This window comes from Vicia villosa, linkage group LG3 (assembly GCF_029867415.1).
Source record: "Vicia villosa cultivar HV-30 ecotype Madison, WI linkage group LG3, Vvil1.0, whole genome shotgun sequence".
NCBI lineage: Eukaryota > Viridiplantae > Streptophyta > Magnoliopsida > Fabales > Fabaceae > Vicia > Vicia villosa.
The window spans coordinates 213,298,175-213,325,776 of NC_081182.1; the positions used below are offsets into that span (position 1 = coordinate 213,298,175).

A 27,602-nucleotide genomic window follows, 5' to 3' on the forward strand; every position below is an offset into this window, starting at 1 on the left:
AGCACGAAGGGAGGGCGGTCGGAGAAGAGAGACGGTAGGGGATGGCCGTTCTGGCCGTTTTCGCGTGGAGGGGAGAAGAGAGACAGTAGGGTTTACGAGTGAAGCGAAAACATTACTGAAGGAAAAATGAATAATTTGTTAATTTTGTTTTAAAAATTTATTTTTAAATAAGCTACGAGAGCGCTTTTCAAAAGCGCCTTTGTAACCTGACCTTTACCAGCGCTTTTTAGAACAAAAGCGCTTTCGTATCCTACCCATATACCAGCGCTTTCCTAAGCGCTTTCGTAGCACCCTCCTATACCAGCGCTTTCGTAGCACCCCCCTATACCAGCGCTTTCCTAAAAGCGCTTTCGTAGCACCCTCCTATACCAGCGCTTTCGTAGCACCCCCTAATACCAGCGCTTTTTTTCCCTTGTTTTATAGTTTTGTCTTTAGCGAAACCTATAGCAGCGCTTTTTCCTAAAAGCGCTTTCGTAGTTGCGCTGCTAAAAGACAAATTTGGCGTAGTGTTAGGATTGAGATAGAGAAGAAAGTAGAAAATCATCTTTAAAAAAGAGAAAAGATGAGAATTTGTTTTCTCGTTTTTCTACAACCAGTTTAAGTAAATCACTGATTAAGGATTCATTTTTGACCGTTGGGATCTACAAAGCGAATTCTAAATTGAGAGATAATTGCTTCGTTCTGAAGCTGCATATTTGATTATTTTCTGCTTGTTGTTTCTTATTTGTAAGCTAGTTTACTTTGTTATTTTGCTGATGTTAGTACTAGTTTCTGAATCACTTTGAGACTATCTTGTACCTTTAGTTGAATATACTAGATCTATTTCTTTGGTCGGGACGACCCATGGATTTGTACTCTCACATTGAGGATTTTCCACGTTAAAATATCGGTGTTCTCTTGTGCATATATTTGTTCAGTTTGCTGTCATATATTTGCTGTTGATCCTCATGGGTTATTATAAATTTGTGGAAGGGCAAGATGAACGACTTACTATTTGTGAATAAATTTTATTTACCAGTGTTTAGTTTTGCAAAGAGGAATTTTGTGTTGGATGAAAAATGAGAGTTTGAACTCCTACAAAGATATGGTTTTACTCAAAAAATGTAGAAGATAATTTTTATAATCATATTGCTAATAAGACACGTGAAAAAGCTTTGTAGGAGAATATAGTGTCCTTAAATGCCTCTAAATTAGGGAATAATGACTTGTTCTTGCTGAATAGTTTCATAAGTTTGAAGTATAAGGAGGGGACTTCTATTTCACATCACTTGAATCAATATCAAGGGCTCCTAAATCAAATGTCAAGAATGAGTATTAAATTTGATGAACATTTATGACTAATTCTAGTGCTCTCTTTACCAGAATATTGAGAGACATTTCAGGTTTCTATCACAAGTTCTGCTCATAGAGGTGTTATTTCTTAGGATACGACAGTGGTGCTCCACTGCATGCTACACAAAGGAAGGAGTTCTCGCATATTATACTTCTGGTGAGTTTTGAATGTTGAAAATGGGTAATGATGGTGTTATAATGTAATTGGTGTTTGTGATTTTTACATGCAAATAAACATGAGATCGTTCTAAATATTCGTGTATATTTATATATTTAATTAAGTCTTTACTTTTTATGACGACCTTGTTTACCTCGCTTCTAATGCCGAGGTAAAACGCATCTCGCGTCCAACGTTAGATACGTTATTTATAGTGGTGGTTTATAATAGCAATATCATAACAAAAGGGCTAATATATGTTTTGAGGTAATATGTTTAATAGCGCTTTTATAAACAAGTGCTATTAAATATATACAATTATAGATATATTATATAATAGTGATTTTACATAAAAAAATATTAATGTTTATATGAATGTGAATGAATAATAGCATCTCTCCCAATTTACAAAAGAATATTAAGCATATGCTCTTACAAGAACTACAATGAATATAATTACAAATAATATATGACTTAATAATGAAGAACTAGTTATTCAAAAACATACAATATCAAAGACCAGATGTAAATGGCACAGTAGTAGTAGCCAACCATGATGGGCCTGCAAGAAGCCCAATTACAGTAAACTTTGATGCATCACTTGGGCTTGTAATCACATGATAGCCCAGCCATTTCACTCTATCTTTTGTCGATGAGCCCGGCCCAGAGTTTTCATACTCTCCATAATACAAAGTATCTTGAGCAAAATCAGTGTCACCCCATGGAGACCAACCCAGTGGACTCACTAAGGTATCCATAAAAGTTTTCATCACCATAACTCTTGAGTATTGTTGCCAAGGCCGACCCAAATAGGTTTTGTACTTGTCGACAACGGGCTTTAGATCTGACGCAGCCCTAATTTGACAATTGTGGAATGAAATTCCGGTGTTTTGGAATGGATCTCCTCGACCTTGGGCTGTGATCATGTTAGCTTGGCCATCTAATGGCTTTCTCGCGAAAATGTTACAATTTTGGAATACCACAGCGGCGTTGCCAAAGATGAAGTCTACGGTTCCGTAGATGTAGCATTGTCTGTAAAATTGACGTTGTGCATGCGTCATGAGAGTGTCTTGGTAACCTGATATGGCACATCGATAGAAGACAGACAAATCAGAGGCTGATCGTAGCGCCACTGCTTGACCTTTGTGTGGACCGGCGGTATTTTGGAAGGTTATGTCACGCGCAATGAAGTGAAGTCCATCAATACCTGGATTTAAATTATTCAAGACTAATTATTTAAAATTTCAAATCCATAAAACATAAACACAAATATCTGACACGACTTAATATATAGATAATAAAATTACAACTAGAAAATTGAATATAACTCACCAGCTGTTGCTGAGCTATAAGTAGTATAACCTCCTTGAACACTTCTAGAACTTGTTATTATGGTATTTTGCATTCCATCACCAACCAACATAATGTTATCATTATGAACATTAACCTCAATATTTTCTTTATAAACACCTTTCTTCACATGTATCACAAATCTTGTTTTATATTTTCTATTAGCAGCATTATCCAAAGCAGCTTGCACTGTCTTAAACTGTCCCGAACCATCTTTTGCCACCACAATATTAAACTTTAGTGAAGATTTATATTGCAAAAGCTTCCGCTCATGCTTTGAAAACCAACTTGGAAATGACCCTTCTCCAGTTTCTACACACAGATTAAGAAATTCCGGTTAGTTAAGGCATCATTGTTGAGTAAATACTTAAAAATAATATTCTAAATATTTAAAAAAGTATTACCTTTGTTGTGTTTCAAGAAATACATATTGATGGCTAAGGTGTTCCTTATCATCTCAATTACATTGTTATGAACAATGAAATTGAAATCTTGCGCATTGAGTTCTAAAGCTCCATTTTTACATGTTTCAATGTTTGTGAGAGAAGTTGTGAGCCATGTTTGTGCATCATTTGGTGAACATATATTGTTTAATCCTTCTAGTGTACGATTGAGATGAAAGATTGTGTTTTCTATCAGCTTCAAACAATCACCATGAACGATTTTATGCTCGAGTGATGAGTTTTGTTGCGATTCTTTTTGCATGATAAGAGATTGTTCTAAGGCTAGTTGAACAAGCATTCTTCTAAACTCAACTCTATGTTTGATTTTGAAATGATTCTTCATTTGAGTTGTATAGTGTTTGCATGGTTGAGGATGTGGTGTTTGGTTACACCACCAATCTATGTTTTTTGTGGAAGGTACTTTTCTTGATGAGACTATTGAGAAAAATAAAGAAAGTAATAAAAGTATGAAGAATGTTTTTCCAAAGATTTCCATTAATTATAATGAAAAAATAATTATTGAAGTGTTTAGAAATAATAAGAGTTTATGTGTTTAGATGATGATTTTGTTGATTTGTATTTGGTTTTGACTTATGAGAATTAGAGCTACATATGTGCATATATATAGATGATTTTTTTGTAGGTGGAGTGTGAAGGTTAAAAACGTGTGGAATGAATTGAAAGTTATAATGAAGAATGACACAGATACAAACTATTAATGCACTTGCAAGAAATGATTAATTGAATATTGATATAAAATCTTATCAAATTGAAAATTCTGCATTACTTAATAATTCATAATGTTGAAGCTTAAGTACTTGAACGTGCAAGAAAAACAGGTGTCTTAATTAGAATTCACATAACAACATTCTTAAGCTTACTTATAAATGCATTAATTGATAATTTGCGGCTGTAAATATATATATATATATATATATATATATATATATATATATATATATACTAGTACTTAGACCCGTGCGAGGCACGGGTAAAATATTTTCTAAGTAAAAAAACTATTTTAAAAACACTTATCATTTACAAATTTTAACAATAGTAAGATTACTATTGCATATATAAAATGTTATTGTTATTAATAGTATATATAAAAAATTATTTAACTAAATTTTTTGTAAATTATAAAATAATTTGGCCATTTCTAATTTATTAATCAAAAGATAAAAAGGGAAAGGGCGCTCAGGTTCTAAAAAGACTGATTATGATTTTATTATTTATTTTTAAATGAAAACTAAATCCAAAGCTATTATTATTTATTAATCAGTAATTAAAATTTATCAACTAAATTAAATTAAATGAATAACAAATAAAATAAAAACTATCCTATAAAAAGGGAAGGAGCGCCTCATTCCTTCAAATATTTTTTTAAAATTTGTTTTAACTAAATTTAAATTTTATTTAATAAAAACAACAAATAATCTAAAAAAGATTTAATTTTTATTTTATTTCAAAATAATAAAAAACAAACTTAACAAAAAAAACAACCGTCCATGGTAAAAAAAATTATTTTATCCATTTATTATTTAATTAATGAATATCCACAACTAAATAAAAATCAAATTAAAATAAAAACGAAAAAAAATTAAATCTGCAAAATATAAAAGAGAGCCCTACATGACTTCATTTATAATTAAGTTCTTATTTAATTAGTTAAAAAAAAAGACCAATTAAAAAACAAAGACCAAATCAAAAGTTATTTTATTAAATTCTAAACATTTCCTATTTTTATTTTATTTTTTATTTTTTGTCTATAAGTATTATATTATCAAGCAGTATGATTATTAGTATTATTGTTTGTTATTATTTACTATTTTCTCTATAAAAAATACATTAATCGATAGTTGCTTAATCAACCGTAATTGGTGTATGCAATAATGATGATATTACTTGTGTGTTTCAATTATTTTTTTGAAATGAAGAGAGATTGTTTTTGAAATGAAGAGAGATTGTGTGAGTTATATTTTGGAAAAATTAAAATGGTTAAAACAAACAAAATACTGGTAGACATGTAAAATATGTTTATTCACCAATCATAATTATCTCATGTTTTTTCATAAATTAATAAAATAAATGATGCTTAATTGACTGAATCAATTTTCATAGAAACAAAATGATATTGTCATCTTCAGATTTAATTTCACCATTTATAAACTTATGGTATTGTTTTTTTCTTGTTCATATTAAAATACAACATAAAGTATTAATTTATCTTTAGTTTATAACTTCAACTAATTTGGACTTTTTAGGTCTTTTACGAATAATATATTTATTTTATAGTAAAATAGAACAATTTTAAAAAATATACTCTATTTTATTTGAATTGCATATGCCTAAAATTAAAATAAAATATATCGTAATATTATATAATTTATTTTAATATTTTACAAATAAGGCAATTAATTCTAGTAGAGATAAAATATACACTTACTTATCTTATAATAATTACCCATAATACTTTCAAATATTTTTTTAAAAGATAAATATTTTTTTTTTGCAGTTTTTAAGTCTTTTACCAATAATAATATAGTTATTTTATAATCAATAATATAATTATTTATTAAAAATATATTATTTTATAATCATGTTGTCTAATTATTTATTAAAGAATATAATTTGTTAATTTTTTTTAAGTTACCAAAAAATTCATTTAGTCTTTAAATATATAATATCAATTAAGAAATTAAAACGATGTTTAAAGTTGATCGATATGAAATAAATAAATATGATCTTATTTTAAAGATGACCTCCATAGAAATAATTATGAATTTTTGGGTAAAAATAAAAGCATTAATTTTTTTAAAGCAAAAGTTCTATACTATTATAATGATTCAATAGGTAATTAAATTATTAATTTTCTAGATATATTTTTTATTTCATTTTAAATTATTATTCTCTAGATATGATATTTGATTGTGAATATTTTAATAATATTAAATTATGAGTAAACATAATAAATAAGAGATCAATTTGATTATATCTTTAGTTAAATAAAATTCTATATATGATCCATTATATTATAATCAATTGATAATTTTATTATATATTAATTATTAGCTGATTTATTTATTATAAGTTCATAATATTTTATTTCTTTTTCATAAACGGAATCAATTTTATTCAAGGAGTTCGTGTCTCTAATTCTCCACTTAATTTGATTTCTTATTTATTTCTAATTTAAACTATCACCTGATTATTTTGATATAACAAAAAATGCAATATATAGAAAGATATATTATATATTTACATAATATTTACTATATTTATATTTATATGATTATATATAAATATAAAATACTGTTTATACTTGATACTTGATATAATTGACAGTTAAATTGGCAATAATATTTGTAGGGAATAATATATTATTAGAAGATAAAGATATGCTATATTTTATAATGTTAATATGACCGTAATAAAAAAATCAATAATGGTTATCCATAAGCAATTGAGTAATAACAGATAGTCTGGGAATTCTAAATTTTTTCCGCAATTTATATACCAAGAAATTAAGATCCCATTGCAAAACACAACGATATTATCAGCAATATCTATTCCTTTAATAAAAAAAATTAAAAAATGCTTCGTCAAGTTATAATTGTTGTGGAAGTTTTCTTTCCTATTAGTCATGCATGATGAGTATTACTTGATACGCACTTTCTTTCCTATACAATTATGTACAGTATAAACCATCTTAATGAATACTAAAAAAAAATAAAAATATTTGTTCAGAAGTATATCTAAGTTGTTACAAATACAGCACTAATCAATAAAATGCAGCACTACAATAACTTTTGGGCTAACACCTGAATTTTTCAAATTCAAATAACAAAAATCTACTGCAGCAAACACAAATAACAAATAAGTTAAGTTGCAACATTTTGAAACTTTGAAAGACAGTAATTTGCATTGCAAAATTACCACAATATCAAATGGAATGCAATAAAACCTTCCTGTCATAAAACATCAACAAACCAAAAATCAAATTTTCCTCTCAAACAACCTTCAATCAAACAACAAACGTGTGCACAAAACTGTCCCAACAATCACGACATCATTCATATGAACCTTCCATTAACAATAATTATAACACTAACCATTATCTTGTAAATTCAAAAATCAAAATTTTTTTAGGCAAATATAACATAAATCACAACTGGACCACTACTCAGAACCGCAACTGGACTCTCTCAAGCGTCGCTACCCCATCGCAACAACCACGACGCGCCAACCGCAAGCCGCCTCGACATCCACCTCCAACCCTCACGACACCACCGTCGTTTGCCCTCCATACGGTAATTTCTTCATGTGTTTTAATTATTTGTGTTGTTCTTCTTTTGTTTGTCGACATGATGGGAGGAAAAGAAAAGAGGAATCTTAATTTTGATAGAAAGCAGTGTGAAATGGGAGAAGAAATTGTGTGAAATGGGAGAAGAAATTATTGCTATTTATATAATTGAAATTATCAGAAATCAACATAAATCAATTACCTGGGAAACATAAAGCATTGATGAGCAGCAATTGAAATCGCCTCTTGAAATTCCCATTGATGATGTGAATTTGAAATCAGGGTTTGGGAAGAGGAAAAAATTGAATTGGCACAGAAGATAGGTGTAGTGCTGTGGAAGAGGAAAAATTAACTGGTTGAGGGAGAAAAAGTCTACTGACTGTTTGTATTTCAATATCAATTTCTTTGGTCTTCCCCGTATCCTTCCATATAAAAAAAGTAATAATTTTTTTCGTGTATCAAGAATCCCTCTCTATCCTTCAATTAATAAATAAAATAAAAAACTTAAATAATCAATAAACAATTCATTATTTTTTAAATAAAAGATTTCCTTTTTTAGAAAGTTTGTAAAACATGAGAATTGATGTGAGCATGACACTTGTCAAAATTGCCCAAAAACTCATCTTGCTTTATTATTATGTATGATATACACTCAGGTTTTGAATTTCATCTAATCTTAGGCACTTAACTGTGAAACAAGATTGAGATCGCCATACCCGCTTGCTAATAAATATAATTAGAATATGATTTCCTCGTTGCGCAAATGTGTTTAATTTATTAATTAAAATAATTTTTTAGATACAATTTTATTGATGTATAATTAAATTGTCTCTTAAAAAAATAATTTGTTTTATATAAATGATATATGGATATTAAATTTTAAAATTTATTATTCTAATGTTAAAAAATATGATATTTGAAATAATATACTTTTGTATTTGTTGGAATTTGAACTTGTGACCTCAAATAAAAATTTAATTGGTGTAATATTTCTTTATTCGAATGTAACTTTTACAATTTTTGTAAAAATCTGGTGGGAAGCCTAGGATAAGTTTTAATTGGTGGGAAATTTTATTTTCGAGCTTAGTTTTTTCGACTTTTGTAAGCGTGTTCAAGTACCCTTATGTACTCGCTTTTATTGAATCTTGCTTATAAAAAAAATAAAATAAGTGATTTTATCTTTTGAAAAGTTGTGAATTTTAGAAAATATAGTCAGTTAACTTAGTATATTTAGTTGAAGTGATTGTTGTTAGATTTTTTAATTCAAAATGAGTTTTAGATTTATATCTTTCAAAATACTGCTTATAATAAGAATTAAAGGTAGCAATGAGTTGAATTTCGAGTATGATATTGATATATAAGAAAATAATATATGTATTATATTATATCTTTTTCATCTAAAATTGTTTAAAAAAAATAAAAAATTTGAAAAATGTAGGGAATCGGATTGTTGTGATTCTCAACATAAAAAGTGAAACACAATTGTCCATTTTATCAAATTAACTTAGCAGTGAATACTTTCGGAAGATGTTATAAGCACAGAATAACACCGATACACACTATCACTGCTTAGCATCAAAACAACTAAGATCTCCCATATACAGTAAAGTACAACAAACAAATAAAAAATAATACAGAAGAAGATTTTAGGTAAAAATTGTATAAAAAAATTTGCAGCTCTTATATTGTATTTGAGTTTTTATAAAATAATTTTAATATCAAATGTTAAAACTAACAATTATCTTATCATAAGAGTATTATTTGTTGAAAACTGTATGATGAAAGAGTAGTATAACATTTTTATTTAAAAAAAGAAAAAAAGCTAAAAATATATATTATATGAAAAAGTTATGTAAAATATGTTTTATTTTAATTTTATTAATTAAAAAATAATTACAAGAAAAATAAAAATATTGTTTTATAAGTTATAATGAGAATACGTAAGTTTTTTAAATAAAGATGATATATTGAAAAAGAAAAAATTCATAAAAAGTGGGAGGCTATACCAAAACCTACTAAAAAAGAAGAGAACTTAAAAAAATATTTTAAACCTACTTTTTACAAAATCTTCTTTTTACAAAATCTTGTTTAATTATGTCCATATGAATCTCATCAAAAAATATTAAAGAAGTAGTTGTGAGACCTATAACTAAAAAGCTATTACAAGAAAAATATAAATATTACTTTAAAAGTTTTATTAAAATATGTAAGTAGTTATTAGGTTAATATAATCTTTTTATTTTTCAGGATTCAAACTCGCAATATCGAGTAGAAATTCAATGTAATTTTAAATTTTTAAAATATAAGATAAATTTTAAAAAATGCCATATAGAATTATGAATGATGTGACAAAAATATTTTGATGTGGCATAAATAATTTTATGTGGCAAAACAAAACAAAGTCCAAACTGCCATTTGTTCTCCAATACTCTCACTCTTTTGAATGGTCAAGATGGCATCTTTTGTTGAGTGAAAAATGAGTAGAGTGTCATTACCAATGTTTACCAATGTTTGTATTATATAAATATCAAAGTACATAAAATATGTCACACTTGTAAATAATATAAATGTATTATATTTCAAAACTTTAATAATAGCTCTCTCCATTTCTAAAAAGAAATAGAAAGGATCTCAACTCACTCTTATCATGTAACATATTATGACTAGGGCACAAATTTTGTTGTTCCTTACTTATTTATTTTATTAATTCTTAGTTTATTATTTGTTGTTAATACACTAAAAAATTGTATCATTACGTTTCTAACAAATGCTTAAACTTAATTCTAGAAAATCTCAACTGGATGCACGGGTCTTCTACGAGTACTTCTACATTTCTATGGGTATAATAGCACCCGCTTCGGCTCCGTTCCATTTTTGGTATTGGCTATATGTCATGCCTCGTTCTGAGAGTGCCAACATAAATGTAAGGTCCAAATTCAACATGGAAGGAACAAACACAGACACAAAAATGTTAAAATATATAAATCTTCTCAACAAACAAAATAAAAACAATAATTCAATAAGTTGCAGGAAAAATAAATAAGTCTAATAATACTATCTAACTATAGAAAGATCGCCTTAGTCACTACATACACGCTTCTTCTGATCTCTTGGAAAATAAACCAATGCATTCATGCTTATTCTAATCTCTTGGACATTAAATCCTATGTAGCAACGACCATGTCTGAGTCGGACACCTGCACCGATACTTATCATTGTGTTTATTATTATTTAATTATTACTAGTGTCGGCATGTCAGTATCGGAATTGTTTTCCAAGTCTCAATTTTTCATTGATGAAATCCATCAAAGTAGGTCTGTAAAATATAGAGGCTATATATGTTAGATATCAATAAAAAAGAAAATAGGATGCAAAAAAATTAGTGAGACTATATCAATCAAAACTAATAAGGTGTACCGCAAGACAAATGAATAAAAATAAATAAAATAAAACACAAACCAGACAACAAATATAATAGTTAAAAATCAACCAACTATTAAGTATGACTCATATTGTAGAGGTTATTATGGATAGATAATTCGGTAGTGCAAGGGTTTAAGAGGTACTATTATATATATATATATTAGTCTAATTGTGTAAACAAAGATCAATTGTGTTTTTAATTTTATAATCCTAATTCATAAGATATAAATAAAGGGACTCTATAATCACGCACTATTAGTCGAACTGTGTTAACAAAGATTGATTGTGTTTATTGTCTATTACTTTCGCCTCTCTTCAATCTTCTATACTTGTTCACATTATAGAAGTATTATTCCTACTAGGGTGATATCACACTTCAAGATTTAAAAGTTTAATAAAATTTACAAACAAACATCAACTTCCATTTAATTTTAATCCTAACTACAGAGTTAAGTTGAGGTTGGAACCAGTCATGTCTAAAACCCAAATAACTTATAATTCATCCACTTACTTATACTAGAGAGTAAGGGGAAAAGAAAGAAAAAGCTAAATTAAACAATTGTATTTAAGAGATGAATGCACATTTGACGCGCAGATCGACAACCAACCTATGCTTCGCAATTTGACGGAGAAAAGAACAGATCGAGAACCAACCTATGCTTTGCAGTTTGACGGCAGAAACTGGGTTTAACCTAAGCTCAACAGAGCGGCGGAGCTAAGAACGAAGACAAGGGCTTCTGCGTTTTGGGATTCACAAGTGTTTTATTTTTATTTATTAAATAGAGACCACACTAGCACATGTGACAAAATTCTAGTAGCATTTTTGGATACATAATTGTTTATGCATGGGTTCTGCTATAATATGCACATTTAATTATATAATATATTTATTTTAAATAGAATGTTAAAAAAATATTTAGATAATAATAAATTTTTTTATATATGAAAATATTTATATCAATAATAATTGGTTTTTTATTCTATTTTTTATCATTAATATTTGGATCATAGAAACCACTTTTCGTATATAAAAGTATTTAGATCGATAATAGATTTTTTTTCGTATACAAATATTATTTTTTGTTTAGATATCATTTACAAAAATATCTAAATCAAAGTATATATATATATATATATATATATATATATATATATATATATATATATATATATATATATATATATATATATATATATATATAGATCAATAATACATTTTTCCCGTATATCATATTTAAATCAAAAGTATTTGGATCGTAAATATCATTTTTCGTATATAATAATATTTAGATCAGTAATACATTTTTCCTGTATACCATTTTTAAATAAAAAATATTTGGATCAATAGAAAATTTTCATATTTAAAAATATTTAGATAAATAATAGATTTTTTTTAGTTAATATATCTTATTGTGATTCAAAAAATAATAGATTTTTTTCCCGTATACAAATATTATTTTGTTTAGGTATCATTTACAAATATCTACTCAATATTTTTAATAGGCTCCTTTTTTTTAAATATCTACTCAATATTTTTAATAGGCTCCCTTATTTTTTTTAATAAATTTAAAAAAAATGCCGATAAATTTCTACTAATCAATACTTGAATCGGTAGTAAAGTTGTTTTCGTTTATAACAATAATATTTTTTTGGTATATAAAAACATTTTAATCAAGAATATATTTTTTCTCGTACATAAATATTATTTTCATTTTGATATCATTTATTAAAAGTTTGAATCAATAGTAAAGTTGTTCTCATATATAAAAATACTAGTGTTTCTACCCGTGCGAGGCATTACCATATATATAGTAAAAAAGAATTTTGTACTCTTATTAGATATTGACTTTTGCCGCCACATGCATTACCATATGTCAAGCCACATATTATATTCCAATGATCTCTAGATTTAAATTTGAGTTTGAAACATAAGTGTCGAAGATACTTAAGCAATGAAATGTGCTATATAACAATGCATAGAATTTTTATTTTAAATCTTTTGTTTAAATATTTTTATAATTTAACTCAAGTTCAAAACATGGTGGCAGGACTCTTTGCATATTGTGTCTGTCTGAAACAACATTGATTAAAAGGAAGAATGATTTAAGAGGACTTAATGTATTTAAAAGGAAAATAATGTTTAGCCAATAAATTTGACAATTTGAAACAATAAGTAGAAAAAATTATTGAAAGGGATTTCTCAATTTTGCATAAAAACAACTTATTTGAAAATACTTAGTCATTTAAGTGTTTACTTTTTTTAAAGATAAAAGCTTACTAATCATGTAAAGTTAATCTATTTAAAAATTAAAATGTTTACTATGTTATTTCTAAATAAAATGTTTTATTTTAAAAGGGCCCAACCGGATTCGAACCGGTGACCTCTTGATCTGCAGTCAAATGCTCTACCACTGAGCTATGGACCCAATGGTGCCAATGCTTATCAATGTGAATTTGATGACTCACATAAATTTTTGTGCAAATGTTTTACATTTTTTCCAAGTATATTAAGCTCACCGTATAGATTTATTAGAGTGAATAAATGAAATAGACCATATGCCAAACAACAGACATATCTTGCAGCTATCTCTGAATTTTCTTATGAATTTGGAATAAAAGTAATAGGAGAAACAAAAGTTATCGAAGGTGTTGCATATCATGATTAGAGCTAGTATTTCTAAAACAATATTGTTTGAAACTTATTTTCTTAAGTACAGGCGTTTTGAATATAACCACGTGTTTGGGGTGAAAAGGTGAACAATCCCACTTTAGCTCAACGTCTCTTTCGATGAATCAAATTAATCTTAAACACATTGAACCTTATGTTGTATCACATTTCTCTAATTAGGATTCATTCATTAAAAGAATTCACCTTAGAAAATGGTGACCTTATTTTTTTAAATCTCTCATCATTTTGTTCGTATGTTTGTGTATTTATAGGTTCCCATAACATTTCCAAGTTATATTTAATCGCACATTTCATATAATGAAAACTATTGATATCAAGCAACATATACCCGAGTGATGAAAATGTCATGTGATATGAGAAAAAATTTATGCGATAATGATTATGTCTACAATTATCCTTTTTGACTAATGTATGAATTGAACACAAGGCATAGACCGTGTCACTCATGTTGAGTTCAATATTCTTCCCTTAACAATATATGTTGTCATGTAGGATGGAAATTTTTCATGTAGGTCACTCATATCTTTCAAGATGATTTGTGGAGTAACCATCAACTGTCTTTATGTTCATCATTGAACATACATCGTTTGAAAAAAATTGAGTAATTGAATCCACATCTAGGGTCCATACAGGTCTAAAATTGGAGGGTTGTATAAATCATTATCACAATGACAATAACTTATGCCACTTATGTAAAGTTTTATATACTATGATCCTGGTAAACTAATTCAATACAAGTATTTATCCTAAATTTTCTACCTAAGTCAAGAGTCGATAACGCTTTATTCATGATCTCTGAGATGTGAATAGTTTATATCCACATGATAATCTATTTAATTTAACTATATCACAATAATAATAAATTTTGACGATAAATTCTTTAAGAATAGTATCCTTGCAACTTAGTGGGAATTCTAAATAAAGTCAAACTCAATACTTCATCAACCAGGTAGACTGTTCGACAGACTTTATTAATTAAAAAAAATATCATTATGAAAGATTTTATTTTACCAATATATAATTCAATACAAATACATTTTTCTAATAAAATAATTCCCCTCTAGTGCTTACACCGACTCCATGGACACATTTTGGAGTTAGCTTTGGATTTCTACTAAAGATAAAAGTATAGTGGTAGGAGAGAGCTGAATTGCAGAAGGTAATGAACATCACGCATAGAAATTTAAATATCAAGTTTTTTCTAAAAAATTATCAAATTGCAAATGAGGTTCTTATCGTTTTATGGGTCTCTTAGTACTTTTTATTTGTCTTATACTCCTTGTTTATCCCTTGAAGCTAGAGTATTATTGTTCAAAATGAAGAACGAGTGAAAGCAGTTTCATGTATCACATATGATACGAATATTTAAGCATTTAGTTATATGACTTGCAATAATATACATACCAAGTAACTGATAAAATTTACACTCGTTTACAAAAACAATACGATCTTTTCGAAATATTGTGCTTTAAGTGATTACTTTTGGGAATTATTTATAAAAGGTATCTTTGTTAGAACTAATTACATTTATGTGGTAGGTTTATTAATATAAATTATTTGTTTTAAAAAGGTTACCCACTAAGCTATGGACCTAATGGTGAGTGATTTTTTTTATTGTGAATTTTAATTTTTGAATATACATGTTTTTATCTTTTTTTGTATATATATATATATATATATATATATATATATATATATATATATATATATATATATATATATATATATATATATATATTAAAAAGGAATTTTGTACTCTTATTAGATATTGACTTTTGCCGCCACATGCATTACCATATGTCACAACACATACGTATCTTACAATGACTTCTAGATTTTAATTTGAGTTTTAAACTTAAGTGTTGAAGATACTTAATCTATGAAATGTGCCACATAATCACGCATAGAATTATGATTTTAAATCTTTTATTTAAATATTTTTATAATTCAACTCAAATTCAAAACATTGTGACGGAACTCTTTGTATATTGTGTCTGTCCGAAACAACATTGATTAAAAGGAAGAGTGATTTGAAAGGACTTAATGTAATTAAAAGGAAAAGAATGTTTAGCCAATAAATTTGAAAATTTGAAACAATAAGTAGAAAATATTATTGATAGGGATTTCTCAATTTTGCCTAAAAACAACTTATTAGTCATTTAAGTGTTTACCTTTTTTTAAAGATAAAAGTTTAATATTTATGTCAAGTTAATTTATTTAAAAATTAAAATTTTTACTATGTTATTTTTAAATAAAATTCTTTAATTTAAAAGGGCCCAACCGGGTTCGAACCGGTGACCTCTTGATCTGCAGTCAAATGCTCTACCACTGAGTTGTGGACCCAATGGTGCATGTGCTTATCAATGAGAATTTGATGACTCACATAAATTTCCGTGCACATGTGTTAAATTTTTCACAAGTATATTAAGCTCACCGTATAGATTTATTAGAGTGATTAAATGAAATACACTATATGCCAAACAACAGACATATCTTGCAGCTATCTCTGAATTTTCTTATGAATTTGGAATAAAAGTAATAGGAGAAAGAAAAGTTATCGAAGGTGATGCACATCATGATTAGAGCTAGTATTTCTAAAACACTATTGTTTGAAACTTATTTTCTTAAGCACAGGCGTTTTGAATATAACCACGTGTGTGGGGTGAAAAGGTGAACAATCCCACTTTAGCACAACGTCTCTCTCGATGAATCAAATTAATCTTAAACGCATTGAACCTTATGCCGTATCACATTTCTCTAATTAGTATTCATTCATTAAAAGACTTCACCTTAGAAAATGTTTACCTTATTTTTTTAAATCTCTCATCATTTTGTTCTTATGTTTGTGTATTTATAGGTTCCCATAACATTTTCAAGTTATATTTAATCGCACATTTCATATAATGAAAACTATTGATATCAAGCAACATATACCAGAGTGATGAAAATGTCTTGTGACATGAGAAAACATTTATGCGATAATGATTATGTCTACAATTATCCTTTTTGGCTAATGTATGAATTGAACACAAGGCATAGACCGTGTCACTCATGCTGAGTTCAATATTCGTCCCTTAACAATTTATGTTGTCATGTAGGATGGAAATTTTTCATGTAGGTCACTCATGTGTTTCAAGATGATTTGTGGAGTAACCATCAACTGTCTTTATGTTCATCATTGAACATACATCGTTTGAAAAAAATTGAGTAATTGAATCCACATCTAGGTTCCATACAGGTCTAAAATTGAAGGGTTGTATAAACCATTATCACAATGACAATAACTTATGCCTATTATGTAAATTTTTATATACTATGATCCTGGTAAACTAATTCAATACAAATATTAATCCTAAATTTTTTACCTAAGTGAAGAGTCGATAACGCTTTATTCATGATCTCTGAGATGTGAATAGTTTTATATCTACATGATAATTTAGTTAATTTAACTATATCACAATAATAATAAATTTTGACGACAAATACTTTAAGAATAGTATTCTTAGAGTTTAATGGGAATTCTAAATAAAGTCATACTCAATACTTCAACAAATATGTCAACAATTCGGCAGACTTTATTAATTAAAATAATATCATTATGAAATATTTTATTTTACCAATATATAATTCAATAAAAATACAATTTCCAATAAAATAATTTCCCTCTGGTGCTTACACCGACTTCATGGACACATTTTGGGGTTAGCTTTGGATTTCTACTAAAGATAAAAAGTAAATTTGTAGGAGAGAACTTAAATGCAGAAGGTAATAAACATCACGCATAGATATTTAAATTTCAAGTTTTTTCTAAAAAATTATCAAATTGCAAATGAGGTTCTTAATGTTTTATGGGTCTCTTAGCACTTTGTATTTGTCCTATACTCACTGTTTATCTCTTGAAGTTGAAGTATTATTGTTCAAAATGAAGAACGAGTGAAAGCAATTTCATGTATCTTGTATGATACGAATATTTAACCATTTAACTATGGGACTTGCAATAATATACATATCAAGTAATTGATAAAATTTACCCTCGTTTACAAAAGAAAATACGATCTTTTCAAAAAAATTGTGTTTTAAGGAATTACTTTTATGAATTATTTATTAAAGGTATTTTTGTTAGAACTAATTACATTTATGTGGTAGTTTTATTAATACAAATTATTTATTTTAAAAAGGTTACCCACAAAGCTATGGACTTAATGGTAAGTGGTTTTTTTATTGTGAATTTTATTTTTTGAATATACATGTTTTTATCTTTTTTTCTTATATTATATATATATATATATATATATATATATATATATATATATATATATATATATATATATTAAAAAGGAATTTTGTACTCTTATTAGATATTGACTTTTGCCGCCACATGCATTACCATATGTCACATCACATACGTATCTTCCAATGACCTCTAGATTTTAATTTGAGTTTAAAACATAAGTGTCGAAGATACTTAAGCAATTAAATGTGCTATATAATAATGCATAGAATTTTTATAATTCAACTCAAGTTCAAAACATTGTGACAGGACTCTTTGCATATTGTGTCTGTCTGAAACAACATTGATTAAAAGGAAGAATGGTTTAAGAGGACTTAATGTATTTAAAAGGAAAAGAATGTTTAGCCAATAAATTTGACAATTTGAAACAATAAGTAGAAAAAATTATTGAAAGGGATTTCTCAATTTTGCCTAAAAACAACTTATTTAAAAATACTTAGTCATTTACGTGTTTACTTTTTTTAAAGGATAAAAGTTTAATAATCATGTAAAGTTAAAATGTTTACTATGTTATTTTTAAATAAAATTATTTAATTTAAAAGGGCCCAACCGGGTTCAAACCGGTGACCTCTTGATCTGCAGTCAAATGCTCTACCACTGAGCTATGGACCCAATGGTGCATGTGCTTATCAATGAGAATTTGATGACTCACATAAATTTCCGTGCACATGTGTTACATTTTTCACAAGTATATTAAGCTCACCGTATAGATTTATTAGAGTGAATAAATGAAATACACCATATGTCAAACAACAGACATATCTTGCAGCTATCTCTGAATTTTCTTATGAATTTGGAATAAAAGTAATAGGAGAAACAAAAGTTATCGAAGGTGATGCACATCATGATTAAAGCTAGTATTTCTAAAACAATATTGTTTGAAACTTATTTTCTTAAGTACAGGCGTTTTGAATATAACCACGTGTGTGGGGTGAAAAGGTGAACAATCCCACTTTAGCACAACGTCTCTTTCGATGAATCAAATTAATCTTAAACACATTGAACCTTATGTTGTATCACATTTCTCTATTTAGGATTCATTCATTAAAAGACTTCACCTTAGAAAATGGTTACCTTATATTTTTAAATCTCTCATCATTTTGTTCGTATGTTTATATATTTCTAGGGTCCATACAGGTCTAAAATTGGAGGGTTGTATAAACCATTATCACAATGACAATAACTTATGCCTCTTATATAAATTTTTATATACTATGATCCTAGTAAACTAATTCAATACAAATATTAATCCTAAATTATCTACCTAAGTGAAGAGTCGATAACGCTTTATTCATGATCTCAGAGATGTGAATAGTTTTATATCCACATGATAATCTATTTAATTTAACTATATCACAATAATAATAAATTTTGACTATAAATTCTTTAAGAATAGTATCCTTACAACTTAATGGGAATTCTAAATAAAGTCAAACTCAATACTTCATCAACCAGGTAGACTGTTCGACAGACTTTATTAATTAAAAAAAATATCATTTTGAAAGATTTTATTTTACCAATATATAATTCAATACAAATACATTTTTCTAATAAAATAATTCCCCTCTAGTGCTTACACCGACTCCATGGACACATTTTGGAGTTAGCTTTGGATTTCTACTAAAGATAAAAGTATAGTGGTAGGAGAGAACTGAATTGCAGAAGGTAATGAACATCACGCATAGAAATTTAAATATCAAGTTTTTTCTAAAAAATTATTAAATTGCAAATGAGGTTTTTATTGTTTTATGGGTCTCTTAGTACTTTTTATTTGTCTTATACTCCTTGTTTATCCCTTAAAGCTGAAGTTTTATTGTTCAAAATGAAGAACGAGTGAAAGCAGTTTCATCTATCACATATGATGCGAATATTTAAGCATTTAATTATATGACTTGCAATAATATACATACCAAGTAACTGATAAAATTTACACTCGTTTACAAAAACAATACGATCTTTTCGAAATATTGTGCTTTAAGTGATTACTTTTGAGAATTATTTATAAAAGGTATCTTTGTTAGAACTAATTACATTTATGTGGTAGGTTTATTAATATAAATTATTTGTTTTAAAAAGGTTACCCACAAAGCTATGGACTTAATGGTGAGTGGTTTTTTTATTGTGAATTTAATTTTTTGAATATACATGTTTTTATCTTTTTTTCATATATATATATATATATATATATATATATATATATATATATATATATATATATATATATATATATATATATATATATATATATATATATATATATATATATATATATATATATATATATATATATATATATATATATAGAGGAGGGATCAAATTACACCAATATGTTACACTTATAGTTACACTCATTAATAACCTTTGATTTTATTTTAATCCAATGGTTAGAAATGTTTAATTAGTGACTCATGATTCTTACTTAAAATAGTTTTATTCTATTTTTGGTAATTAATAATTTTGATTTTATCAAATTATAATTTATTCTTTTTCTCATAAAATCAATAAAATCTCTACTAATTTTGTAACAATTAAATCAAATTCAGTATTGATATTAATAAATATTAAAAATCATAAATTTTTAAGAAATATTAATAATAATAATAATAATAATAATTGAATAGAATATAGTTTTATATTATTATAAAAATTCTGATTTGTTTAAAATTGTTAGTAAGCATTATTTGATGAAAATAATGTTTGTTACAATGAAAAAATTGGTATAAAAATTGTGATGTATTTTAAAGAAAAAATAATATCATATTCGCTTAATGTAACTAATAAAATTGTTTTATTTTTAAATACAATACAAAATAATTCTCAAAATATGTATAAAAATACAAAAAAACTAAATAATAAATAATTAGAACATAATAATTTATTTGTGGATCAAATAAAATTTTATTTTAAAAAGTAGTGCAATTTTAAAAAAAAAAATTAAGAATACAAGTTTTTGTAATTAAAAAAATTATAGTTTTATTAAGAAACGATAAAAATAACATATTTTAAGAAATATTAGTAAAAATCACTTGATTTTTATTAATAAGTTTTAAAAATACGTGAATTTTTGAGATTTCTTAGTAACAAATATTATTTTTCATCTAATAATGTTTACTAATAAATTTAAACAAATCACAATTTTTATAATAATATAAAACTATAATCTATTCACTTATTCTTATTAATATTTCTTAAAAATTTATGATTTTTAACATTTATTAATATCAAACTTATTTTTATATAAATTTTTTTATTTTTAAACAAATTTTTCTAATTTTTATGCAAATAAATTTATATTTTATTTGCTTAATATTCTATATATAATTGATATATTTTAAAATAAAAAAGGTTTTTTTTAATCTTGACTTTTTTATGAAATAATTTTTTTTTTAATAAAATTGAAGCGTGATTTAATTGTTACAAAAGTAGGAGAGATTTTATTTATTTTATGAGGAAAAAGAATAAATTATAATTTGTTAAAATCAAAATTATTAATTACCAAAAATAGAATAAAACTATTTTAAGTAAGAATCATGAGTCACTAATTAAATATTTCTAGCCATTGGATTAAATTAAAATCAAAGGTTATTAATGAGTGTAACTATAAGTGTAACATATGGGTGTAATTTGATCCCTCCTCATATATATATATATATATTAAAAAGGAATTTTGTACTCTTATTAAATATTGACTTTTGCCGCCACATGCATTACCATATGTCACAACACATACGAATCTTACAATGACTTCTAGATTTTAATTTGAGTTTTAAACTTAAGTGTTGAAGATACTTAATCTATGAAATGTGCCATATAATCATGCATAGAATTATGATTTTAAATCTTTTGTTTAAATATTTTTATAATTCAACTCAAATTCAAAACATTGTGACAGAACTCTTTGTATATTGTGTCTGTATAAAACAACATTGATTAAAAGGAAGAATGATTTGAAAGGACTTAATGTATTTAAAAGGAAAAGAATGTTTAGCCAATAAATTTGACAATTTGAAACAATAAGTAGAAAATATTATTGAAAGGGATTTCTCAATTTTGTCTAAAAACAACTTATTAGTCATTTAAGTGAAAAGATAAAAGTTTAATTTTTATGTAAAGTTAATTTATTTAAAAATTAAAATGTTTACTATGTTATTTTTAAATAAAATTCTTTAATTTAAAAGGGCCCAACCGGGTTCGAACCGGTGACCTCTTGATCTGCAGTCAAATGCTCTACCACTGAGCTATGGACCCAATGATGCATGTGCTTATCAATGAGAATTTGATGATTCACATAAATTTCCGTGCACATGTGTTACATTTTTCACAAGTATATTAATCTCGTCATCGCAATATCTGTACTGCACCACATATTTATTATCATCCAACATTTTCAACAAATGTTGCATCTCGCTCTGATCTCCCCTACTCTCATTTTTATTACAGTACTGTTAAATATACACTTTCCTTATATTTGAAATTTTGTCGGGTTCCTTCCTTTTTAATGTGGCAAGTATATTTTTCGGTTGAACAAAATTCAAGGACATGTCTTTAATAGATGCCTTCTCAACCGAATTGAGCCGACATGCCACCAGATGACCTTGTAATTTTACACACAAATCATGGTTATGCAAACCACAAACAACAAAGCATCTCCACTTCGTGCTAACTAACATGTAACAACGGATTTTAAATAGACACTTGCATTTTCTATTGCCTGTGTCGTCTCTTTTAAAATTCTTTAGAGGAGGATGGTATTTCAATTCCCGTTTCTTTCGCACAATATTTTTACAAACAGGTTTCTTCTTGTCATACCATTATCTGATATTCCTATCCCCACACGAAAACCAAGACTAGTTACGTTCCTACGAATCCATGTTAGCATGCTTTCACGATCATCAAAGTCTTGCTTGCTACAAAAGTCACCTCCGACATCTACCACATTTGTGACTACCCCATCGATACTCGTAGCTACATCAACTAAAGTAGCTAATTCTCTTGAAATATTATCGGGGTGCACCATACCTATTTTGAAAAAATCACACAGATTTACAAGATGATGGAAAAAACTGCTGGAACTATTCCGTAGATGCATCTACGAAAGTGTTCACCTTCAACACGTTCCGTAGATGGATCTACGGAAGCAACATAACTTTTTTACAGAGAATTTCATTGACAATGTGAAGAATGTAGTGGTTGAAAGTGATTATTTACCTGAAGTTCAGATTCTTCTTGCTCCCTTTGATTTGTTACACCAAAAACTTTGAGCGTTGGAGTGAAATAAGGTATTGATGATGTAGGGTTTTTAGGGTGTGGAGTATGATGAGTTTGAAGAAATGAAACAATGGAGGAGTGATCATGTTGATTCAAACTATATCAGACCCTTCCGTAGATGCATCTACGGAAACTTCTCTTAAGATATTTTAATGTGTATTTTTATCTCATGTACACTAATTTATTATCTTTCCGTAGATACATTTACGTAAGGAATCAAATTTTTTCAAAATTTAGAGTGCTTCTGAATGTTGATCTACGGAAGCTAGGAAAAAAGATGAAATTTTACGTGATGTGTAAGATAAACATGAGGTGGGTTGAAAAACTTTCTAAGAACATTTTATTTTATTCGATGGAATTAAAGAAAGGAGTTGACATAGATGGAGCATGTTACTATATATAGACCTACCCTGTCGCCACATTTTATATTTTCTTATGCATATACTCTTGACAACAAGTTTTCATTCATCTTTATGCATCGTTTAACGCATTTGAATGAAATTTGCCTGCACGATCATTCACATTCATGAACTTATAAGTTTTATATTTTTTTAATGTCAATGTAAGAAGCTATTTATGTGTCTCACTATTAATGCCGGCGATATATGAATTCATAATGGAGTTCGTTATTTCTTACACCTAAAATGCACATTACTTTGAATAAATAAGAATTGTATATTGTTTTTAGAAAATTTCTTTAGTCACCTCCCCATGGGGTCACCCCCAGCGAAAAACCAAAACTACCCCTGCTTCGGAAATGAACTTTCGAAGTTATTTTTTTTTTTGAATTTTTTTTGACTTCGGAAATGAATCTCCGAAAATGCCAAAACCGTTAATATTTTCGGAAGTTCATTTCCGAAAATATTTCTGCATATACAAATTTCCCTCCTTCACTATTTCATCATTTTTCTCCAACACTTTTTCAAACCCTCTCCAAAACCCAATCAATCTATATCCATTTTTCGTCCTAAAATCAAGTTTCAAACTGTTGATCACGTTAAAGGGAGCATAGAAAGCTACAATTTCAGGTAAACATCACTCATTTCATTCCCTATTTCACTACATTGATTCAACAAAATTCTGCTGAAAACTGATATGATTCGGAAGTTCATTTCCGAAATATATTACCTAACATATTTCGGAAATGAACTTCCGAAAATAGGCCTGGCAGAAAAAAAAACAGTTTTGGCCAACTTTTGATAATTTATTCATTTGTTAGGTATGGTGCATCCGGACAACATTGTGCAAGACCAAAGTGTATTAGTTCCGGAAATTGTCAACGATAATAACGATCCGGTTATTGACGTTACTCCTATGATCAATGCGGTCGATGTTCGGCAACATTTTACAAATGATCGGAGCTTCGGTGGTCGCGAACAATTGCTTGATTGGGTTCGAAAGGAAGCTAACAAACATGGATTTGGAATTGTTATTTTAAGGTCGGACAACGGAAATAGTAGGCGGAAAGCTTTCGTTGTTTTGAATTGCGAACGGGGTGGTAGTTATGTACAACATATCTCGAACGAGTTTGAATTTTTTGTTTCATGAAGCTAAGCGGTCGGAGACCACGGGGCCGGATAGTTCATTATGTGGGTGCACGATTAGAAAGACATACGGCCTACCATGTGCTTGTATACTTGCAAAAAAGAAGAATTTGAATTCACCCATACGCATGGATGAGGTAGCCGACCATTGGATGAAACTTCGTTTTGATGATTTTGACCCGCCGAAAGAAAATGACTCCAAAATCACCATCTCCGACGAGTTGGAAGTGATAATGGAGAACTTTGCTAAAGCGGACGACACAACAAAAATGCATATAAAAGAACAATTGCGAAAGATCGCATTTCCGGAGACCACCGATTTGAAACCGCCATCTCAACCGGTTAAGACTAAAGGTGCACCGAAAAAGTCCAAAATTACACAAGATGACACGTCAACAAAACGATCTCCTTCCTACTTTGAACATGTTGATGCATCGTTCCCGGAAATTCATGAGACACCTAAGTCCAAGTGTAGCGGTAACAAAGGTGCCCGTATTTCGAAGCCACCTCGCACACCGCCGATAAAAAAATCACCCCTTGTCTACATTGATGAGATGCCACTTTTTATGCACAAATATATCGATAACATCGTTGATGTTGGAGGCGACGGAAATTGTGGATATCGGGCCGTTGTGGGTTTGCTCGGTAAAGGGGAAAATAATCACACTTTAGTCCGACGGGAACTTCTTGCGGAGTTGACTTCGTATCGGGACATCTACGGGCGACTATATGAAAATCAAGAAAAGTTTGCAAAAATTCATGATTCACTTGTTCCACCACTTACCGGTATCGCTCCGGTCTCGAAGTGGATGTCATTCCCCGATATGGGTCATCTCATAGCAAGTGCATATGATATTGTATGCGTCGATTTGACGAGGTTTGGACTATGTGAGACTTTCTTTCCACTTCATAGTCGACCGTCATTGGACTCGTCGAGCCGAATCATATGCATCGGGTATCTACGATCGCGGCACTTCGTCCAAGTATTTTTGAAACCGGGGTGTCCTATACCGGCTACTTGTTGTCAATGGACCGCACATCGGTCAAATGAGGCGGAGACTTGGCCGAATCCTTTTGTTTCAAGAATGGCGGAGTTTGAAGAAATGATGAGCCAAGAGCGCGAGCAAAATAGAGAGCGGTCGAAGAATGAGCCTATTTTGGACTTAGGATCCACCGATTGGTTCGGTGAATTTTAGTTAGTTCCGGATCGTTTTTTGTTTGTAATGACCATTTTTGTATGTATTGTTGTTTATCATGTAAAATCGGACCGATTCAATACATTTATAATATAATTATGTTTTATGAGTTGTTTGTCTAATTTATGGTTAATGTCAATTCCATATGTTCAATTTAGACAACACACTAAGCAATCAACAAAATGCAAAATTTATGCCTGTTTCTGCATAATTCGGAAATGAACTTCCGAAATATGCTAGCCTGCCTCCTATTTTCGGAAGTTCATTTCCGAAATGTCCCCTGAGGCAGGATAAGGTTTGTTAGGCCATCAATGCTCCAATAAGTCTATAAATACACACTCTTCTTCATCATCTTCACACCACAAAACACAAATGACACAAACCTACCCCCACCTAGCATTCGTCTACTTTGAAACCGGCTACCCGATGCCGTTCCAATTTCGCTTCTCGCGCGACACGCCGTTTGCGGAGTTGATACCGTCGCTCAACACGCTTTTGCACTATCCCGAGAATCGAAAGGTTGTCAAGCTCGAGTACCGCTCGCCATCGCTTAACGACGAGGGAGGCATTAAGTTCACACCTTTTGAGATCAAGAACGACGAAGATTTAGCGGTTTTGTGGACAACGTTCGACCGATTTTCTTCGAAGGGCCCGATCGAGTTGGACGCGAAACTTCAAAGATCGGCGGACGACGTTATCAAAATGTTGACTCATCCCCACCTACCCGTGTTCAACAATATGTAACTTTAATTTTATGTAATATTATCGTTGTAATCTTCACCCGATTAAATAAAGCAAATTGTTGTTGTTTTTCATTTTCTTCTGTCCAGACATATTTTCGGAAGTTCATTTCCGAATTCCCCCAAGGGGGGTGCGTTCGGAGATGAACTTCCGAAACACCACATTTTCTAAAAAAGTAACTTTATTTCGGAGATGCATCTCCGAAATCAATATTTTATATTAAAAAAAAACACGTTTTCGGAGATACATTTCCGAAAACACCTTTTTTAAGAAAAAAAGTACAGTTTCGGAAATGAACTTCCGAAACAAGGGGTATTGTGATAAATTCACCAGGGGTGGGCAAGAAGGTTAGGAGGTGGGTGAAGAAATTTCCTTGTTTTTATATACAAGTCAATTCAAAATCATTACTCTATTATAAAAAAATATAAAATCATTACTCACCTACACATGCATATAAATTAATAGTATTTATTTTTATTGTTCTATTAAATCAATTCAGTTGCCATAAGAACATTCTATTTTAGAGTCATGTGGCATCCACTTATTCATCTTTTAAAAATAAAATTTAGTTCCCACATTCCATAGATCCAAACAAACATACTCAAATAATCTATTTTAATTTTGTAATTTTTACTATTTTAATTTGAGAGCAATCTCATTCTTTTATTTGAGACACATGATTTTTTTTTTTTTACTGTTATTGTGATGTAGAATTGTATTTTATTGTTAGTCTATATGAAGAAAAATAATATTCCTTATAAAGATTGTTTAATGTGAATATTGCTACCATCATTCTCATACTTTATACAATTATTAAGGGATAAATTAATAAAAATATTTTTATTTGGGTTAGAGTGTCCTATAA

General features: G+C 28.4%; 1 protein-coding gene, 1 long non-coding RNA gene and 5 other non-coding genes across 7 annotated transcripts; all 7 read right to left on the minus strand.

The window, feature by feature from the left end:
* Window positions 1-1,872: 1,872 nt before the first annotated feature.
* Window positions 1,873-3,857, minus strand: LOC131593466 (pectinesterase-like). The gene is made up of 3 exons (XM_058865966.1): window positions 3,244-3,857; window positions 2,822-3,151; window positions 1,873-2,696 (listed from the first exon to the last, which is right to left on the minus strand). Exons 1-3 carry the CDS (start codon window positions 3,776-3,778, stop codon window positions 2,002-2,004), a joined length of 1,560 nt encoding a protein of 519 aa, XP_058721949.1. The 5' UTR covers window positions 3,779-3,857; the 3' UTR covers window positions 1,873-2,001.
* A 5,158-nt stretch (window positions 3,858-9,015) lies between these two features.
* Window positions 9,016-9,157, minus strand: LOC131593882 (small nucleolar RNA snoR135). Its single transcript, XR_009281258.1, has one exon. It is a non-coding gene; the product is annotated as a small nucleolar RNA snoR135 (small nucleolar RNA).
* A 1,387-nt stretch (window positions 9,158-10,544) lies between these two features.
* Window positions 10,545-11,750, minus strand: LOC131593469 (uncharacterized). Its single transcript, XR_009280983.1, has 2 exons — window positions 11,663-11,750; window positions 10,545-10,901 (listed from the first exon to the last, which is right to left on the minus strand). It is a non-coding gene; the product is annotated as an uncharacterized LOC131593469 (long non-coding RNA).
* A 1,612-nt stretch (window positions 11,751-13,362) lies between these two features.
* On the minus strand, window positions 13,363-13,434 carry TRNAC-GCA (transfer RNA cysteine (anticodon GCA)). Its single transcript has one exon. It is a non-coding gene; the product is annotated as a tRNA-Cys (tRNA).
* Window positions 13,435-15,968: 2,534 nt separating this feature from the next.
* Window positions 15,969-16,040, minus strand: TRNAC-GCA (transfer RNA cysteine (anticodon GCA)). Its single transcript has one exon. It is a non-coding gene; the product is annotated as a tRNA-Cys (tRNA).
* A 2,488-nt stretch (window positions 16,041-18,528) lies between these two features.
* On the minus strand, window positions 18,529-18,600 carry TRNAC-GCA (transfer RNA cysteine (anticodon GCA)). The gene has a single exon. It is a non-coding gene; the product is annotated as a tRNA-Cys (tRNA).
* Window positions 18,601-22,164: 3,564 nt separating this feature from the next.
* TRNAC-GCA (transfer RNA cysteine (anticodon GCA)) lies at window positions 22,165-22,236 on the minus strand. The gene has a single exon. It is a non-coding gene; the product is annotated as a tRNA-Cys (tRNA).
* Between the last annotated feature and the right edge of the window lie 5,366 nt (window positions 22,237-27,602).

What these genes read in the sequence shown, in the direction of transcription:
- LOC131593466 (XM_058865966.1), bottom strand. Translation starts at nt 3,778, where the DNA reads ATGGAAATCTTTGGAAAAACATTCTTCATACTTTTATTACTTTCTTTA. An exon ending in TTTCTTGAAACACAACAAAG is followed by an intron (nt 3,152 to 3,243) that starts GTAATACTTTTT and finishes ATCTGTGTGTAG; the next exon opens with AAACTGGAGAAGGGTCATTT. An exon ending in TTATAGCTCAGCAACAGCTG is followed by an intron (nt 2,697 to 2,821) that starts GTGAGTTATATT and finishes ATTTAAATCCAG; the next exon opens with GTATTGATGGACTTCACTTC.